Raw genomic sequence first — 21,467 nt, 5'->3', positions numbered from 1 at the left:
ATAATGGAGCTATATATTTATACATAAGATCATCTTTGAGATCTATCAATCACCGAAATAAGAAACTAGACAGTCAGGGAGAATCTTTAATTCCCCAAATGTCATGGCATGGCGCCCACATTGATTTTATTATAATGTTTGAGTCACTCAGATAACATTAGAACAAGGCATAATAGCCATGGCAACATGTGTAGAATTACAGGAAATTAGCTTTAAAACAGCAACATTTTGTGTGGATATTGGAACTGAGCCATTGTGTCGCTACCAGAATTCCTATTTTAAGCCATTTTCTCTCTATTCTCATATGACTGCATTGTGTCTAGGGCCAGGAGCTTTTCCTTCTCTATGTTAAGTCACTCATATAATTTTTGACAGGCATTGTGGCTAGGGCCAGGAGTTTTTCCTTCTCTATGTTAAGTCACTCATATAATTTTTGACAGGCATTGTGGCTAGGGCCAGGAGTTTTTCCTTCTCTATGTTAAAAGTAAATGTGTTTCCATGCCTGGTGTCACCAAGAGTTTGCCTCAGAGTTCACTCACCATCCTGACCCGTTGTTCCTCTTTATTTTCTGTTTCTCTCTATCTGTCTCTGCCTGCCTGCCTGCGTCTTCTCTGTATCTGTCCAGACGACAGCCAGACGATGGGTGGTGGTGGTGGTGGCGGTAGCTGCAGTGACACCAGTAGTCTGGTCCAGTCTCACGGCCACTCCCTGAGAAAGAGGGAGGGGACAGTAGACGCGCCCTACCAGACAGGCCAGCTCCACCCTGCTATCCGAGTAGCCGACCTGCTGCAGCACATCACACAGATGAAATGTGCGGAGGGATACGGCTTCAAGGAGGAGTATGAGGTGGGTGACGAACTTTCACCTTTTGTCCTCTTTTCAACTTTCACCACATCTCGTTCGAAATCACTGTGACATGTCAACTTTCACCTCCCGCTCATGGAGACCCCCCTCCCTACTTCTCACTGTGGCTTGGTTCCAACTCTTTAAAAATGGATCCATCCTTTCTCCCTTCATTATAGTAGTTAGTGATGTAACTAGATTGAACAGGGGAAAGGTACTGAATGTGTATGTGGGGACACAACTTCACCTTTGACCTTTCGCCTTGAGCTCACTGGGTCGGTTCCATTTCTTCTACCTTGTTCTCTGCTCTCACTCCTACAATTCAGATTCCGTAAATTAAGGAAATTAATTTAAATTCCGATTCAAGAAATGGAGACTACGTCATTGTAAATAGATAGCGCTTTTTAATTCTTGAATTAAATTGAGTTTTAATTTGTCCCCTGTATACGTCCCAAATGGCACACTATTCCCTATATAGTGCACTACGTTTGACCAGAGTACTATGTGGGCCCTGGTCCAATATACTACACTACCTTTAACCAGATCACCCTATTGGCCCTGGTCTAAAGTAGTGCACTATAAAGTGCATAGGGTTCCATTTGGGACACAAACTACGCGCTGTGTGACTCGTTTTGCTGTTTGTCTTTTCCTTATGGTGTTAGACTGCCTCTTCTGCAGTTGTTGTTGTGTGTGTGTGTGTGTGTGTGTGTGTGTGTGTGTGTGTGTGTGTGTGTGGTGTGTGTGTGTGTGTGTGTGTGTGTGGGGGGGGGGGGGGGGGGGGGGGATTCTGTGTGGAACCACTCACACAGTGAGGAAGCCTTTAGGACTCACATTTAAAAAGTTAGTGATTAAAAACTGTGTGATAAACGGTCTTTTGTTTGGTCAGATTAAAGTTAATTGTGACAAGGTTCTCCCTCTCTTCAGGAGGCTATTGTTACCCAACAGCCTCCAACACTGAGACAGAGACAGACTGCCACTATGTCAGTCTGACACCCTGCCTCTTTCTTTCTGACACCCAAACGACCCTCGTCGAGTCGAGGCAAGAGAAGCGTCATTCTCATTTTCCCTCGTTACGCTAGCAGCTGGCTGGGCCCGGCAGGGACCCAACCTGCCTCACAGACTATCCCTTTAAAACACAAGGATTCAACCTGCCTCACAGACTATCCCTTTAAATAGCCCCTTAAAACACAGGGATTCAACCTGCCTCACAGACTATCCCTTTAAAACACAGGGATTCAACCTGCCTCACAGACTATCCCTTTAAAACACAGGGATTCAACCTGCCTCACAGACTAGCCCCTTAAAACACAGGAATTCAACCTGCCTCACAGACTAGCCCCTTAAAACACATGGATTCAACCTGCCTCAAAGACTATCCCTTTAAAACACAGGGATTCAACCTGCCTCACAGACTATCCCTATAAATAGCCCCTTAAAGCTCAGGGATTCAACCTGCCTCACAGACTATCCCTTTAAAACCTGTTATGGCTAGACGTTCCGCTAGCGGAACCCCTCATCCGGTGAAATGGCAGAGCGCCAAATTCAAATTAAATTACTATAAATATTAAACTTTCATGAAATCACAAGTGCAATGCGTCAAATTAAAGCTTAATTTGTTGTTAATCCAGCCGCCGTGTCAGATTTCAAAAAGGCTTTACGGCGAAAGCAAATAATACGATTATCTGAGGACAGTGCCCCATCATTCAAATGCATAACAAATCATTTTCAACCAGGGAGGTGCGACACAAAAGTCAGAAATAGCGATATTAAAAAATGCCTTACCTTTGATGATCTTTTTCTGTTGGCACTCCAAAAGGTCCCAGTTACATCACAAATGATCCTTTTCTTCGATAATGTCCATCTTTATATCCATAAAAACTCAGTTTAGCAGGCGCGCTTCAGTCAAAAATCCACTCAGTTTCCCTCCGTCAAGATGCATACAAAATGAATCCCAAACGTTACTAATAAACTTTTCCAAACAAAGTCAAACAACGTTTATAATCAAACCTTATGTATCCTGCTTACGCAAATAAACTATAAAATTTAAGACGGAGAATCGTTATTGTCTTTACCGGAGATAAACCAAAAAAACGCGCACTCGTCCACGCGCTTGGAAAGACTACAGCCAAAATGGGAGCCACCTAGAAAAACTACAATTTCTGGCTCATTTTTCCAAAAACCAGCATGAAACTCTTTCTAAAGACTGTTGACATCTAGTGGAAGCCCTAGGAACTGCAATCTGGGAGGACAGGGGCTTATAATTATAGTACTAGCCATTGAAAATAGAGGTTAGCTGAATTTTTTTTGGGGGGGATGGTTTTCCTTGGTGTTTCGCCTGCTATATCAGTTCCGTTATACTCACAGACGTAATTTTAACAGTTTTAGAAACTTTAGAGTGTTTTCTATCCAAACCTATCAGTTATATGTATATCCTAGCTTCTGGGCCTGAGTAACATGCAGTTTACTTTGGGCACGCTTTTCATCCGGATGTGAAAATAGTGCCCCCTAGCCCGAAGAGGTTAAATCCCCTTAAAACTCAGAGATTCAACCTGTCGTCCCCCCCCCTTCCACCCCAGAAGCCCACAGGACAGATGAGAGGAGGGGGAGATAATGAAGCGATTCATTTGTTCTGTTTTGATCATGTACTGTTCCGATATGTATTTGAAGTTATGGAGGCCAGTGCATCCATCTATCTAACTGTTCACTGATACTGTATCTCTCTCCGACCCATGCCTTCTTACGTTAATCTATACGTTTAACTTTGGATCAGATCAATGAGGTAAGATTATTTTTTTGGTTATTTTTGCATTTTTTTTCTAGATATCTACAGCATTTAATTTCTTTATTGTAGAGGTCACAATGATGGAGATGGTGATGATGCCTTGCTGGCTGGTCCGGGCCTCACATGTTGATGGGATTATAGTCTTGCTGGCTGGTCCTGGCCTCACATGTTGATGGGATTATAGTCTTGCTGGCTGGTCCGGACCTCACATGTTGATGGGATTATAGTCTTGCTGGCTGGTCCTGGCCTCACATGTTGGTGGGATTATAGTCTTGCTGGCTGGTCCTGGCCTCACATGTTGATGGGATTATAGTCTTGCTGGCTGGTCCTGGCCTCACGTTGGTGAGATTATAGTCTTGCTGGCTGGTCCTGGCCTCATGTTGGTGAGATTGTAACCTTGCTGGCTGGTCCTAGCCTCACATGTTGGTGGGATTATAACCTTGATGGCTGCTCCTGGCCTCACATGTTGATGGGATTATAGTCTTGCTAGCTGCTCCTGGCCTCACATGTTGGTGGGATTATAGTCTTGCTTGCTGGTCCTGACATCACATGTTGATGGGATTATAGTCTTGCTGGCTGGTCCTGACATCACATGTTGATGGGATTATAGTCTTGCTGGCTGGTCCTGGCCTCACATGTTGATGGGATTATAGTCTTGCTGGCTGGTCCTGGCCTCACATGTTGGTGGGATTATAGTCTTGCTGGCTGGTCCTGGCCTCACGTTGGTGAGATTATAGTCTTGCTGGCTGGTCCTGGCCTCATGTTGGTGAGATTGTAACCTTGCTGGCTGGTCCTGGCCTGACATGTTGGTGGGATTATAACCTCACTGGCTGCTCCTGGCCTCACATGTTGATGGGATTATAGTCTTGCTGGCTGGTCCTGGCCTCACATGTTGATGGGATTATAGTCTTGCTTGCTGGTCCTGACATTACATGTTGATGGGATTATAGTCTTGCTGGCTGGTCCTGACATCACATGTTGATGGGATTATAGTCTTGCTGGCTGGTCCTGACATCACATGTTGATGGGATTATAGTCTTGCTGGCTGGTCCTGACATCACATGTTGATGGGATTATAGTCTTGCTGGCTGGTCCTGGCCTCACGTTGGTGAGATTATAGTCTTGCTGGCTGGTCCTGGCCTCATGTTGGTGAGATTGTAACCTTGCTGGCTGGTCCTGGCCTGACATGTTGGTGGGATTATAACCTCGCTGGCTGCTCCTGGCCTCACATGTTGATGGGATTATAGTCTTGCTGGCTGGTCCTGGCCTCACATGTTGATGGGATTATAGTCTTGCTGGCTGGTCCTGACATCACATGTTGATGGGATTATAGTCTTGCTGGCTGGTCCTGGCCTCACGTTGGTGAGATTATAGTCTTGCTGGCTGGTCCTGGCCTCATGTTGGTGAGATTGTAACCTTGCTGGCTGGTCCTGGCCTGACATGTTGGTGGGATTATAACCTCGCTGGCTGCTCCTGGCCTCACATGTTGATGGGATTATAGTCTTGCTGGCTGGTCCTGGCCTCACATGTTGATGGGATTATAGTCTTGCTGGCTGGTCCTGGCCTCACATGTTGATGGGATTATAGTCTTGCTGGCTGGTCCTGACATCACATGTTGGTTGGATGAAAAGGCTACGTTAGGTCATGTTGTAGCCTTGAGAAATGTGACTATGGAATGTTTTCTTCTTCGTCTCAAGACATTGAGATGTACAGTAGATCAAAATAACATCTAGAAAACTTCATAAAGCGTGTATAATGGTAAATATCAATTTGTTCAACTTTGCAAACTCTACTGTAGCTGACATAGCCAGACATAACCTTGGCCAGGTCGCAGTTGTAAATGAGAACTTGTTCTCAACTGGCCTACCTGGTTAAATAAAGGTGAAATTAAAAAAAATTAAAATATAACTTGATATAACCTGATATAACCTGATATAACCTAACCTGAAACGAAATCAAACACCCTAGCTATATTAAGATACTGTACATCACTTTGGGCTGGTTTCCCAGACACTGATTAAGCCTATTCCAGGACTAAAAAGCTCCCTCAATGGAGAATAAATTAGTCCGAGAGAACTGTAATCTAAATCTGAGTAACCAGCCCTATATGTCAGCTGTTATGTTGCATGTTGACACTAGTCAGTGAATGCTGCTTCCTTAGGAAGTAACGCTTCGTATGCTTTATCAAGTGCTATTTGAAATGAACCCGCGACAGAGTAAGTATTGCATGCCCATGTTGTTCAGCATGTGTAATCAGTCTGTCAGCACTCTTTAGTACAATAAGTTCACTGTAGTAGTTCCCAAGGGTTCTAAGGGAGATTCTTAAGGAGAACCCAGAAGAACTCTATAGAACCATCTTTCTAAGGAGCCTGTTCTCAGCACTGTGACCAAAGACTAACTTATAATCACTAAATGATTCATTCATACCAGGGGAACTCACTAAATGATTCATTCATACCAGGGGAACTCACTAAATGATTCATTCATACCAGGGGAACTCACTAAATGATTCATTCATACCAGGGGAACTCACTAAATGATTCATTCATACCAGGGGAACTCACTAAATGATTCATTCATACCAGGGGAACTCACTAAATGATTCATTCATACCAGGGGAACTCACTAAATGATTCATTCATACCAGGGGAACTCAAATGATTCTCTCTCCTCTTTCTTCTTTCTTAGTGCTGTCTGTGTATCCCCAGTAACCATGTTACTGTTCTGTAGTCTCTGTACTGTCTGTGTATCCCCAGTAACCATGCTACTGTTCTGTTGTCTCTGTACTGTCTGTGTATCCCCAGTAACCATGCTACTGTTCTGTTGTCTCTGTACTGTCTGTGTATCCCCAGTAACCATGTTACTGTTCTGTAGTCTCTGTACTGTCTGTGTATCCCCAGTAACCATGCTACTGTTCTGTTGTCTCTGTACTGTCTGTGTATCCCCAGTAACCATGTTACTGTTCTGTAGTCTCTGTACTGTCTGTGTATCCCCAGTAACCATGCTGCTGTTCTGTAGTCTCTGTACTGTCTGTGTATCCCCAGTAACCATGCTACTGTTCTGTAGTCTCTGTACTGTCTGTGTATCCCCAGTAACCATGCTACTGTTCTGTAGTCTCTGTACTGTCTGTGTCTCCCCAGTAACCATGCTACTGTTCTGTAGTCTCTGTACTGTCTGTGTATCCCCAGTAACCATGTTACTGTTCTGTAGTCTCTGTACTGTACTGTCTGTGTATCCCCAGTAACCATGTTACTGTTCTGTAGTCTCTGTACTGTCTGTGTATCCCCAGTAACCATGTTACTGTTCTGTAGTCTCTGTACTGTCTGTGTATCCCCAGTAACCATGCTACTGTTCTGTAGTCTCTGTACTGTACTGTCTGTGTATCCCCAGTAACCATGCTACTGTTCTGTAGTCTCTGTACTGTCTGTGTATCCCCAGTAACCATGCTACTGTTCTGTTGTCTCTGTACTGTCTGTGTATCCCCAGTAACCATGCTACTGTTCTGTAGTCTCTGTACTGTCTGTGTATCCCCAGTAACCATGCTGCTGTTCTGTAGTCTCTGTACTGTCTGTGTATCCCCGGTAACCATGCTACTGTTCTGTAGTCTCTGTACTGTCTGTGTATCCCCAGTAACCATGTTACTGTTCTGTAGTCTCTGTACTGTCTGTGTATCCCCAGTAACCATGCTACTGTTCTGTAGTCTCTGTACTGTACTGTCTGTGTATCCCCAGTAACCATGCTACTGTTCTGTGGTCTCTGTACTGTCTGTGTATCCCCAGTAACCATGCTACTGTTCTGTTGTCTCTGTACTGTCTGTGTATCCCCAGTAACCATGCTACTGTTCTGTTGTCTCTGTACTGTCTGTGTCCCCCAGTAACCATGCTGCTGTTCTGTAGTCTCTGTACTGTCTGTGTATCCCCAGTAACCATGCTACTGTTCTATAGTCTCTGTACTGTACTGTCTGTGTATCCTCAGTAACCATGCTACTGTTCTGTAGTCTCTGTACTGTCTGTGTATCCCCAGTAACCATGCTACTGTTCTGTAGTCTCTGTACTGTCTGTGTATCCCCAGTAACCATGCTACTGTTCTGTTGTCTCTGTACTGTCTGTGTATCCCCGGTAACCATGCTACTGTTCTGTAGTCTCTGTACTGTTTGTGTATCCCCAGTAACCATGTTACTGTTCTGTAGTCTCTGTACTGTCTGTGTATCCCCAGTAACCATGCTACTGTTCTATAGTCTCTGTACTGTACTGTCTGTGTATCCCCAGTAACCATGCTACTGTTCTGTAGTCTCTGTACTGTCTGTGTATCCCCAGTAACCATGCTACTGTTCTGTTGTCTCTGTACTGTCTGTGTATCCCCAGTAACCATGCTGCTGTTCTGTAGTCTCTGTACTGTCTGTGTATCCCCAGTAACCATGCTACTGTTCTGTAGTCTCTGTACTGTCTGTGTATCCCCAGTAACCATGCTACTGTTCTGTTGTCTCTGTACTGTCTGTGTATCCCCGGTAACCATGCTACTGTTCTGTAGTCTCTGTACTGTTTGTGTATCCCCAGTAACCATGTTACTGTTCTGTAGTCTCTGTACTGTCTGTGTATCCCCAGTAACCATGCTACTGTTCTGTAGTCTCTGTACTGTCTGTCGTGATCCCCAGTAACCATGCTACTGTTCTGTAGTCTCTGTACTGTCTGTGTATCCCCAGTAACCATGCTACTGTTCTGTTGTCTCTGTACTGTCTGTGTATCCCCAGTAACCATGCTGCTGTTCTGTAGTCTCTGTACTGTCTGTGTATCCCCAGTAACCATGCTACTGTTCTGTAGTCTCTGTACTGTCTGTGTATCCCCAGTAACCACGCTACTGTTCTGTAGTCTCTGTACTGTCTGTGTATCCCCAGTAACCATGTTACTGTTCTGTAGTCTCTGTACTGTCTGTGTATCCCCAGTAACCATGTTACTGTTCTGTAGTCTCTGTACTGTCTGTGTATCCCCAGTAACCATGCTGCTGGTCCGTAGCCTCTGTACTGTCTGTGTATCCCCAGTAACCATGCTACTGTTCTAGAGGCTCTGTACTGTCTGTGTATCCCCAGTAACCATGCTGCTGTTCCGTAGTCTCTGTACTGTCTGTGTATCCCCAGTAACCATGCTGCTGTTCTGTAGTCTCTGTACTGTCTGTGTATCCCCAGTAACCATGCTGCTGTTCCGTAGTCTCTGTACTGTCTGTGTATCCCCAGTAACCATGCAACTGTTCTTTGGCCTCCACATCATTACTGTGTGTTTAAGGTGGTGGTATTCACACACACTTGCATCCCAAATGGAACCATATTTCCTTTTTAGTGCACTTCCTTTTGACCAGGGCCCATAGGGGTAGTAGTGCACTACTTTTGACCAGGGCCCATAGGGGTAGTAGTGCACTTCCTTTTGACCAGGGCCCATAGGGTTAACTATATAGTGTGCCATTTGGGAGTCATCCACTGCTGTGATTACTGACACAGACAGATGAGGACTAAGCTGGGGAGGGGATATTGTAAATAGTCTTGCAATTAAACCATTTAATATAACTGCAGTGGTACATAATCTCACAGACCCTACCGATGACGAGGAGAGAGACAACTACAATAGCAGCGGAAACACTGACTTTATTTTTGAGGTTTGAGTTTCCTGTTCATTCTACTGTTGGTGCTGTTTCTGAGCACTCTGTCTGCCCTCCATAGTCTCTCTTCATCTCTCTTGCTCTATCAATATTGACTACCCTGTTCTTGTCATATTGGGTATTGTCAAATAGAAAGAAGAGATTGAAGAAAGATTGTCTGAGAGAGATAGAGCGGGAGGGAGGGAGAGAGAGGGGGAGCGAGAGAGGGGGAGAAGGTTTGGACAGAGACAGAAAGAGAGAGAGACAGAGAGGGAGGGAGAGAGAGGGGGAGCGAGAGAGGGGGAGAAGGTTAGGACAGAGACAGAAAGAGAGAAAGACAGAGAGAGGGGGAGCGAGAGGGGGAGAAGGTTAGGACAGAGACAGAAAGAGAGAGAAACAGAGAGGGAGGGAGAGAATGAGAGTTCATTTCGTTGGTTCATTATAACTAACTATTATGAAGTTGCCATGTAACAAAGACAAGCAGTTGTCTTGGCCATGATTTGTCTTGTTAGAGCTCTTTATATATATTATTATATATTATATGGTGCTATATTGATGTTAAACCCTGTAGACTTCAGAGTGAAAATGTCTGTGCCCAAAATGGCAGCCTATTCCTTATAAAGGGCACTACTTGAGACCAGAGCCAAAAGAAGTGTCTGTGAACTTTGTCTGTGAACTGATGTGTCTTGTTACATAGCTTCATACGGTTATGAAACACTGTATCCTTCAGAAAGACAGTGACAGACAGCGAGGATGACATTGGGCTGCTTTCATCACGTTCTCTCTCTCCCCTCCTGTCCCAAGATGCACTGCTGTGAGGAAATCTCCCTCCAAATCCATTTAGAGGACACATATCCATCTCAGCTTGTCTGGCTCCATAAAGACAGGGACATATTTCTGTCTGGCTCGATAAAGACAGGGACATTATTCTGTCTGGCTCCATAAAGACAGGGACATTATTCTGTCTGGCTCGATAAAGACAGGGACATTATTCTGTCTGGCTCCATAAAGACAGGGACATTATTCTGTCTGGCTCGATAAAGACAGGGACATATTTCTGTCTGGCTCCATAAAGACAGGGACATTATTCTGTCTGGCTCGATAAAGACAGGGACATTATTCTGTCTGGCTCCATAAATACAGGGACATTATTCTGTCTGGCTCCATAAATACAGGGACATTATTCTGTCTGGCTCCATCAAGACAGGGACATTATTCTGTCTGGCTCGATAAAGACAGGGACATTATTCTGTCTGGCTCGATAAAGACAGGGACATATTTCTGTCTGGCTCCATAAAGACAGGGACATATTTCTGTCTGGCTCCATAAAGACAGGGACATATTTCTGTCTGGCTCCATGAAGACAGGGACATATTTCTGTCTGGCTCCATGAAGACAGGGACATTATTCTGTCTGGCTCCATAAAGACAGGGACATATTTCTGTCTGGCTCCATGAAGACAGGGACATATTTCTGTCTGGCTCCATGAAGACAGGGACATTATTCTGTCTGGCTCCATAAAGACAGGGACATATTTCTGTCTGGCTCCATAAAGACAGGGACATTATTCTGTCTGGCTCCATAAAGACAGGGACATTATTCTGTCTGGCTCCATAAAGACAGGGACATATTTCTGTCTGGCTCCATAAAGACAGGGACATATTTCTGTCTGGCTCCATAAAGACAGGGACATTATTCTGTCTGGCTCCATAAAGACAGGGACATTATTCTGTCTGGCTCCATGAAGACAGGGACATTATTCTGTCTGGCTCCATGAAGACAGGGACATATTTTACTGTCACAACCCTATTCCCTATATTATGCACTAGGACCCTTAAAGGAAAGGTTTCCATCTCACTGTGCTGCCTGTCTCTCTTAAAGGAAAGGCTTCCATTTCACTGTGCTGCCTGTCTCTCTTAAAGGAAAGGTTTCCGTCTCACTGTGCTGCCTGTCTCTCTTAAAGGAAAGGTTTCCATCTCACTGTGCTGCCTGTCTCTCTTAAAGGAAAGGTTTCCATCTCACTGTGCTGCCTGTCTCTCTTAAAGGAAAGGTTTCCAATTCACTGTGCTGCCTGTCTCTCTTAAAGGAAAGGTTTCCATTTCACTGTGCTGCCTGTCTCTCTTAAAGGAAAGGCTTCTATCTTTTAGACAAACGGTCCCGGTCAGTCGGCCCGCATGGAGATAGATGGAGGCGTCTGAGACTCAGCAACATCCATGATTGATCAAGACTCTCAAGCCCGGTTTTATTCTCTAGCTAACAAAGTGTCTCTGGCTTTAAAATACATGAAGGGAAATAGAAGGAAAGCTTTCCCCTCTTAGAAGCCTGGATATTAATTATTCATTGTGAGCATTATTCTGAATTGCCCTTCCGGAGTTCCTGTAGTCTATATTTAACTGCTGTTACGTGGCTGAGTTCAGAGTTCCTGTAGTCTATATTTAACTGCTGTTACATGGCTGAGTTCAGAGTTCCTGGAGTCTATATTTAACTGCTGTTACGTGGCTGAGTTCAGAGTTCCTGGAGTCTATATTTAACTGCTGTTACATGGCTGAGTTCAGAGTTCCTGGAGTCTATATTTAACTGCTGTTACGTGGCTGAGTTCAGAGTTCCTGGAGTCTATATTTAACTGCTGTTACGTGGCTGAGTTCAGAGTTCCTGGAGTCTATATTTAACTGCTGTTACGTGGCTGAGTTCAGAGTTCCTGGAGTCTATATTTAACTGCTGTTACGTGGCTGAGTTCAGAGTTCCTGGAGTCTATATTTAACTGCTGTTACATGGCTGAGTTCAGAGTTCCTGGAGTCTATATTTAACTGCTGTTACATGGCTGAGTTCAGAGTTCCTGGAGTCTATATTTAACTGCTGTTACGTGGCTGAGTTCAGAGTTCCTGGAGTCTATATTTAACTGCTGTTACATGGCTGAGTTCAGAGTTCCTGGAGTCTATATTTAACTGCTGTTACGTGGCTGAGTTCAGAGTTCCTGTAGTCTATATTTAACTGCTGTTACGTGGCTGAGTTCGGAGTTCCTGGAGTCTATATTTAACTGCTGTTACGTGGCTGAGTTCAGAGTTCCTGGAGTCTATATTTAACTGCTGTTACGTGGCTGAGTTCAGAGTTCCTGGAGTCTATATTTAACTGCTGTTACGTGGCTGAGTTCAGAGTTCCTGGAGTCTATATTTAACTGCTGTCACGTGGCTGAGTTCAGAGTTCCTGTAGTCTGTATTTAACTGCTGTTACGTGGCTGAGTTCAGAGTTCCTGGAGTCTATATTTAACTGCTGTTACGTGGCTGAGTTCAGAGTTCCTGGAGTCTATATTTAACTGCTGTTACGTGGCTGAGTTCGGGGTTGAAATGGAAATGTATTGGGGGTGTACGTTTTGGATACGCTGAGTTGATTGCTTAAAAAAATGAACAGTAACATGTTTGTCTACTGCCTTGGAGCCAACACACACACACACACACACACACACGCACACACACACACACACACGCACACACACACACACACACACACACACACACACCACACACACACACACCCAAACCCATGTGAACTGCAGTTTGCAGTGAGGCTGGTGTGTTTTTATAATTTGTCTTAATTGTGCCTGGTATAGGATCCGTTTGGAGATATCCCCACAGAGAGACAGAGAGAGAGATCCATATTTCATAAGCCAGTCATCTGAGTGCTGTGGATCTGAAGATGAGGCTTTATTCTCCCTGAACTGAATGACTGAGTCCTTCAGACAGACAGACAGGCTGAGGGGTAGACAGACGGACAGACGGATGGATAGACGGAGAGAGAGGGAGGTGGGCAGATAGACAGACTGACTGACTGACAGAAAAATAGACATGTCTTTCAGACAGACGGACAGACAGACGGGCAGACAGGCTGAGGGGTAGACAGACAGACATGGGGCTCTTGTTTTTGGCTGCTGTGGTAGAGTGACGCTGGGGGAGCTATTTGAGCGTGACACACCCTGTGTGACATCCTAATGGGCTCTCTGTTTGACATGAATCCCCAGGAACCTTTCTCTTCCCGTTACCTTCTAATGTCTATATAATGATGTGGATACAACCCCTCTCAGAATTCTGGAACCTTTCTCTCTTTCTCTCTTTCTCTCTTCCATCTCCCTCCCTCTCTCCCTCTCTCTCTCTCTCTCTCGCTCTCTCTACCTCTCTCTTCCATCTCCCTCCCTCTCCCTCTCTCTCTCTCTCGCTCTCTCTACCTCTCTCTCCCTCTTCCCTCTCCCACTCCCTCTCTCTCTCTCTCTCTCGCTCTCTCTACCTCTCTCTCCCTCTTCCCTCTCCCTCCCTCTCTCTCTCGCACGCTCTCTACCTCTCTCTCCCTCTTCCCTCTCCCTCCCTCTCTCTCTCGCGCTCTCTACTCTACTCTCTCTCCCTCTTCCCTCTCCCTCCCTCTCTCTCTCGCGCTCTCTACCTCTATCTCCCTCTTCCCTTTCCCTCCCTCGCTCTCTCGCGCTCTCTCTATCTCTCTCTCTCTCCACCTCTCTCTCCCTCTTCCCTCTCCCTCTCGTCACTCTCCCTCTCTCCTCTCTCTTCACTCTCCCTCTCTCTCTCTCCCTCTCTGTCTCTTCTCTCTCCCTCTCTCTCCTTTCTGTCTTGCTCTTTACCTTTTTTCTGTCTTTCCAAAATGTCCATTTTTTAGATGCTGACAGAGAATATTTTGTTCTTTAACTTGGTATTATCATTTAAAGGCTTGACACTTGACATCACGTCTCATGTCCTCTTCCCTCTGTTCTTCTCCTCCCTCTCTTTGTCTCCCTCTTTTCTGTCCCTCTCTTCAGAGCTTCTTTGAGGGACAGTCAGCTCCGTGGGACTCCGCGAAGAAAGATGAGAACCGGATGAAGAACCGATATGGGAATATTATTGCATGTGTGTATAAAGCATTATCTGATCAGTATGAATCTATATTATAGACTTGTCTCTCTATATCCTCTCTGATCAATATGAATCTATATTATAGACTGGTCTCTCTATCTCCTCTCTGATCAATATGAATCTATATTATAGACTGGTCTCTCTATCTCCTCTCTGATCAATATGAATCTATATTATAGACTGGTCTCTCTATATCCTCTCTGATCAATATGAATCTATATTATAGACTGGTCTCTCTATATCCTCACTGATCAATATGAATCTATATTATAGACTGGTCTCTCTATCTCCTCTCTGATCAATATGGATCTATATTATATTATATTAGAGTGTCCAATCAAAAATGCATCTTTTGACCAATGGGTAAAATAATAAGTTAATTTTGTAGATACTAATCTAAGAAAACCAATGGTCCATACCTCATGTGTCTCTATGATAATCCGTTATTGGAGGCCAGAGAATAAAACATTTTAATAATCTGGAATATAGCATCAGACCGTTGAACCAGTCATCATTCTTCTAGAGTCCACAGGACATACATCAATATAGAGGTCAGATTTTGAGACACGACCGTGTAGTATTTTTATATTTTAGTACTGCTTAAACTTAATTTTATATATACTGCTCAAAAAAATAAAGGGAACACTTAAACAACACAATGTAACTCCAAGTCAATCACACTTCTGTGAAATCAAACTGTCCACTTAGGAAGCAACACTGATTGACAATACATTTCACATGCTGTTGTGCAAATGGAACAGACAACAGGTGGAAATTATAGGCAATTAGCAAGACACCCCCAATAAAGGAGTGGTTCTGCAGGTGGGGACCACAGACCACTTCTCAGTTCCTTTGCTTCCTGGCTGATGTTTTGGTCACTTTTGAATGCTGGCGGTGCTTTCACTCTAGTGGTAGCATGAGACGGAGTCTACAACCCACACAAGTGGCTCAGGTAGTGCAGCTCATCCAGGATGGCACATCAATGCGAGCTGTGGCAAGAAGGTTTGCTGTGTCTGTCAGCGTAGTGTCCAGAGCATGGAGGCGCTACCAGGAGACAGGTCAGTACATCAGGAGATGTGGAGGAGGCCGTAGGAGGGCAACAACCCAGCAGCAGGACCGCTACCTCCGCCTTTGTGCAAGGATGAGCAGGAGAAGCACTGCCAGAGCCCTGCAAAATGACCTCCAGCAGGCCACAAATTTGCATGTGTCTGCTCAAACGGTCAGAAACAGACTCCATGAAGGTGGTATGAGGGCCCGACGTCCACAGCTGGGGGTTGTGCTTACAGCCCAACACCGTGCAGGACGTTTGGCATTTGCCAGAGAACACCAAGATTGGCAAATTTGCCACTGGCGCCCTGTGCTCTTCACAGATGAAAGCAGGTTCACACTGAGCACATGTGACAGACGTGACAGAGTCTGGAGACGCCGTGGAGAACGTTCTGCTGCCTGCAACATCATCCAGCATGACCGGTTTGGCAGTGGGTCAGTCATGGTGTGGGGTGGCATTTCTTTGGGGGGCCGCACAGCCCTCCATGTGCTCGCCAGAGGTAGCCTGACTGCCATTAGGTACCGAGATGAGATCCTCAGACCCCTTGTGAGACCATATGCTGGTGCGGTTGGCCCTGGGTTCCTCCTAATGCAAGACAATGCTAGACCTCATGTGGCTGGAGTGTGTCAGCAGTTCCTGCAAGAGGAAGGCATTGATGCTATGGACTGGCCCGCCCGTTCCCCAGACCTGAATCCAATTGAGCACATCTGGGACATCATGTCTCGCTCCATCCACCAACGCCACGTTGCACCACAGACTGTCCAGGAGTTGGCGGATGCTTTAGTCCAGGTCTGGGAGGAGATCCCTCAAGAGACCATCCGCCACCTCATCAGGAGCATGCCCAGGCATTGTATGGAGGTCATACAGGCACGTGGAGTCCACTACTGAGCCTCATTTTGACTTGTTTTAAGGACATTACATCAAAGTTGGATGAGCCTGTAGTGTGGTTTTCCACTTTAATTTTGAGTGTGACTCCAAATCCAGACCTCCATGGGTTGATAAATTGGATTTCCATTGATTATTTTTGTGTGATTTTGTTGTCAGCACATTCAACTATGTAAAGAAAAAAGTATTTAATAAGATTATTTCTTTCATTCAGATCTAGGATGTGTTGTTTAAGTGTTCCCTTTATTTTTTTGAGCAGTGTATATATATATATATGCTTTTCATATTAATGGGAAATTCAAGGTTTTTTTCCAGAAGATTTCTAACCAAAAACAAGCGTCTGTCTGAAATATCAACGGACTGAACTTTATATTATATATAACTTTAACTTTAACACGTTATTTAGCTCCTCTTTCAAGTTTTTATTTAGTATTTTTTTATTTTTTTTGCGACCCAGCCCGAAACAACTTTTTCAGAAGTAAAATCCTTTAAAACGTTGCTTACTAGAAAGCGGCAACGCTCTGTCAACAGAGCTTGGTGCTTATTATGGGAGTTTGTATTAGGTTATCCAATGTGACCCGCTGTATATAATGTTAATTATACGTTAGAGGAAAAACCGAAACTGTACCGTTCAGAACCTGAAGACTCGTACTTGTCTTGGGTAAAAAAAAAATGTAATTTTTTCATTAAAATAAGCAAGTGAAATTTCATCACCAAAGCGCGTTCACCTCACCCTGGGTTTGAGTTATTACGTGAGTCTTTCTCATTGGATTGTCTGGTCTAAGACCTTGGCTCTGCTGCTGTCTATATCAGCTGTACAAAGCTCTAGTGTAATCAAACTGAATTCATTTCACTACTGGTTATCAAACTGAATTCATTTCACTACTGGTTATCAAACTGAATTCATTTGACTGCTGGTTATCAAACTGAATTCATTTGACTACTGGAATGGTCATCATTGGGTAGTGGCTGACTCAGAAATACTGGATATACTGTATGGGTTAAAAGTATCATTATTATTATTCGTGTCTAAAACAGTCTTGAAGATATCAATGCTTTTTTATTTTGATAAAGTGGTGTATGCCCAGTGTTTTTATTTGAGCATAGCTTCATGTCTTCATTGATGACCTCCTTAGTAAGCCTACTGCTGCACTACGATGCCAGTCTGCATATGTTTCCCCTCTCATTCGCTCTCCTCCCACTCCTTTCTCTTCCTAACTCTCTCCCACTCCTCCACCCTCTCCTTTCTCTTCCTACCTATCTCCCTCTCCTTCTCCTCCACCCTCTCCTTTCTCTTCCTACCTCTCTCCTCCTCATCCTCCCTCTCCTGTCTCCTCCCTCTCCTTTCTCTTCCTACCTCTCTCCCTCTCCTTCTCCTCCTCCCACTCCTTTCTCTTCCTACCTCTCTCCCACTCCTCCTCCCACCCTCTCTCCTCCTCTCCTCCCTCTCCTCCTCCTCCCTCTCCTTTCTCTTCCTACCTCTCTCCCTCTCCTTCTCCTCCTCCCACTCCTTTCTCTTCCTACCTCTCTCCCACTCCTCCTCCCACCCTCTCTCCTCCTCTCCTCCCTCTCCTCCTCCTCCCTCTCCTTTCTCTTCCTACCTCTCTCCCTCTCCTTCTCCTCCTCCCACTCCTTTCTCTTCCTACCTCTCTCCCACTCCTCCTCCCACCCTCTCTCCTCCTCTCCTCCCTCTCCTCCTCCTCCCTCTCCTTTCTCTTCCTACCTCTCTCCCACTTCTCCTCCCTCTCCTTTATCTTCCTACCTATCTCCCTCTCCCTCTCTCTCTCCTCCCTGTCCTCTCTCCTCCCTCTCTTGTCTCCTCCCTCTCCTTTATCTTCCTACCTATCTCCCTCTCCCTCTCCTCCTCCTCTCTCTCCCCCTCCTCCCTCTCCTGTCTCCTCCCTCTCCTGTCTCCTCCCTCTCCTGTCTCCTCCCTCTCCTGTCTCCTCCCTCTCATTTCTCTTCCTACCCCTCTCTCCCACTTATCCTCCCTCTCCCTCTCCTCCTCCTCCTCCCTCTCCTGTCTCCTCCCTCTCCTTTCTCTTCCTACCTTTCTCTCTCCTCCTCCTCCCTCTCCTCCTCCTCCCTCTCCTTTCTCTTCCTACCTTTCTCTCTCCTCCTCCTCCCTCTCCTCCTCCTCCCTCTCCTTTCTCTTCCTACCTTTCTCTCTCCTCCTCCTCCCTCTCCTGTCTCCTCCCTCCCCTTTCTCTTCCTACCCCTCTCTCCTCCCTCTCCTCCCTCTCCTCCTCCTCCCTCTCCTTTCTCTCCCACTTATCCTCCCTCTCCCTCTCCTCCTCCTCCCTCTCCTGTCTCCTCCCTCTCCTTTCTCTTCCTACCTTTCTCTCCTCCTCCTCCTCCCTCTCCTCCTCCTCCCTCTCCTTTCTCTTCCTACCTTTCTCTCTCCTCCTCCTCCCTCTCCTCCTCCTCCCTCTCCTTTCTCTTCCTACCTTTCTCTCTCCTCCTCCTCCCTCTCCTTCCTCTCCCGTCTCCTCCCTCTCCTTTCTCTCCTACCTTTCTCTCTCCTCCTCCTCCCTCTCCTTCCTCTCTCTCTGTCTGTGTCCCTCCCTCCTTGATTAACGTGGTTCATTCTGAACAGGTTCCTCTCCTCCTCTCTTCCAGATGATCACTCCCGAGTCAGACTCCAGCCCCTGGAGGGAGAGCAGAACTCCGATTACATTAATGCAAATTACGTTGATGTAAGTACACACACCAGCCAGCTACACACACACATACACACATACACACACACAACACAGCTAGCTACATGGACGCAAAGGTCATTGCGCTCATTCGCTGCCTTGGTCCCTGTCGAAGGGAGAAGGTGGCTGGCACGGGAGTCGTGAGGGGCCAGACACACACAGACAGACACACACACACTCACACACACACACACACACACACACACACACACACACACACACACACACACACACACACACACACACACACACACACACACACACACACACACAGACAGACAGACAGAACCACACACACACACACACACACACACACACACACACACACACACACACACACACAGACACACACACACACACACACACACACACACACACACACAGACATTGGCCCTTATTTAAACTCGTATGTCTTCCTTATTTAAATAAGAGATGGACTGAATAAGAGATGGACTGAATAAGAGATGGACTGAATAAGAGATGGACTGAATAAGAGATGGACTGAATAGAGATGGACTGAATAAGAGATGGACTGAATAAGAGATGGACTGAATAAGAGATGGACTGAATAGAGGAAAGGCTAATGGTTTGACGGGGGAAACTGAGGATCTGGGGCTCTATGGTACGTCCCCCCCCCCTCTCTCTACCCCACCCCACCCCCCCTCCCTCTCTCTACCCCACCCCACCCCCCTCCCTCTCTCTACCCCCCCTCCGTCTCTCCCCTCCCTCTCTCTACCCCCCCTCCCTCTCTCTACCCCACCCCCCCTCCCTCTCTGTACCCTGCACCCCTCCGTCTCTCCCCTCCCTCTCTCTACCCCACCCCCCCTCCGTCTCTCCCCTCCCTCTCTCTACCCCCCCTCCCTCTCTCTACCCCACCCCCCCTCCCTCTCTCTACCCTGCCCCCCCTCCGTCTCTCCCCTCCCTCTCTCTACCCCCCCTCTCCGTCTCTCCCCTCCCTCTCTCTACCCCGCCCCCCCTCTGTCTCTCCCCTCTCTGCCCTTTAATGTGGTCATTTGTAATCTGTTGTTACGCTTTCAGACGTACATTCATAATCTACGTCTGAAACATTTCCAAGCGTAAATTGATAATGCAAGGTGGGCAAGCAGCAAATGCAGTGTTTTAAATGATTTCCCTCTCCAAGCACCGTTCACTTTAAGGCCATCATGAGGACCCAGCAAACCAAACCTTCCCAGAACATTCGTTAGGTTGAAGAAAATGTTCTCATAACACAAAAAAAATACTTGTCCGGGCGGCGTTCGGCGTCACCGGTCTTCTAGCCATCGTCGATCCACTTTTCATTTTCCATTTGTTTTGTCTTGTTTTTCCTACACACCTGGTTTCCATTTCCCTCATTATTTGTTGTGTATTTAACCCTCAGTTACCCCCCATGTCTTTGTGTGTGATTGTTTGTTGTAAGTGCTGGTGTACTTGTTTACTGGTGCGGGTCGGGTTTTTTCTGCCCATATTCTGTTGTATTTTTATGCCGTTGGTTTTTGGATTAAACTGCTCCTGCTACTACCTAGTCCTGCTCTCCTGCGTCTGATTTTCCCTGACACCAGTTACTACACCCCTTTACACCATCTGTTATCTAATGGTTCCCAGAATGTTTCATTAGGTTTATGGAACAGTCTGGTGGGAACATTGTCAGGACATCACAATATATATGTCCCCAAAACACAAAAACGGTCCAGTTGTGTGGATGATTATATAATGTTTCTTTTAGGGTGCAAAAAAAAACATTCACCCGATGTTAAAAAAACCCACAACATGTTTTTATGTTCGATGGGCGTTGAGGCCAGGGCTCTGGTGCAGGCCAGTCAAAAACTTCTACACCGATCTAGACAAACCATTTCTGTATGGACCTCGCTTTGTGCACGGGGGCATTGTCATGCTGAAACAGGAAAGGGCCTTCCCCAAACTGTTGCCACATATTTGGAGGCACAGAATCTTCTAGAATGTCATTGTATGCTGTAGCATTAAGATTTCCCTTCACTGGAACTAAGGGGCCCGAACCATGAAAAACAGCCCCAGACCATTATTCCTCCTCCACCAAACTTTACAGTGTGCACTATGCATCCATTGGCGGCGAGCTTTACACCACTCCAGCCGACGCTTGGTATTGCGCATGGGATCTTAGGCTTGTGTGCGGCTGCTCGGCCATGGAAACCCATTTCATGAAGCTCCCGAAAGAACAGTTCTTGTGCTGACGTTCAGCTTAGTCAGTTTGGAATTCGATAGTTAGTGTTGCCACCGAGGACAGATGATTTTTACGCGCTACGTGCTCCAGCACTCGACGGTCCCGTTCTCTGAGCTTGTGTGGCTTTACCACTTCGCGGCTGAGCCGTTGTTGCTCCTAGATGTTTCCACTTAACAATAACAGCACTTACAGTTGACCGGGGCAGCTCTAACAGGGCAGACATTTTGACTAACTGACTTGTTTGAAAGGTGGCATCCTATGACGGTGCCATGTTGAAACTCACTGAGCTCTTCAGCAAGGCCATTCTACTGACAATGTTTGTCTATGGAGATCGCATGGCTGTGTGCTCGATTTTATAGACCTTATACACTGTTATCCAGAGCCACTACAGTAGTGAGTCATTTAGCAGACTCTCTTATCCAGAGCCACTACAGTAGTGAGTCATTTAGCAGACTCTCTTATCCAGAGCCACTACAGTAGTGAGTCATTTAGC

The 21,467-nt window shown here is 45.9% G+C and overlaps 1 protein-coding gene across 5 annotated transcripts in view; it reads left to right on the top strand.

Moving 5' to 3' along the window:
• Window positions 1-21,467, top strand: part of LOC106596771 (receptor-type tyrosine-protein phosphatase mu) — a 300,100-nt gene that overhangs the window by 119,292 nt on the left and 159,341 nt on the right. For all 5 annotated transcript variants that reach the window (XM_082973221.1, XM_082973223.1, XM_082973222.1 and 2 more), the window contains 3 exons: window positions 626-846; window positions 14,052-14,139; window positions 18,698-18,774. In XM_082973221.1, coding sequence (XP_082829347.1) covers window positions 626-846; window positions 14,052-14,139; window positions 18,698-18,774 — 386 coding nt within the window. The remainder of the gene's footprint in view (window positions 1-625; window positions 847-14,051; window positions 14,140-18,697; window positions 18,775-21,467) is intronic.

The sequence above is a fragment of the Salmo salar genome, chromosome 03 (assembly GCF_965601325.2).
Source record: "Salmo salar chromosome 03, fSalSal1, whole genome shotgun sequence".
In the NCBI taxonomy this organism is placed as follows: Eukaryota; Metazoa; Chordata; class Actinopteri; order Salmoniformes; family Salmonidae; genus Salmo; species Salmo salar.
The sequence above is the reverse complement of the archived record's forward strand: the minus strand, read 5'-3'. Positions and strand labels throughout refer to the sequence as shown.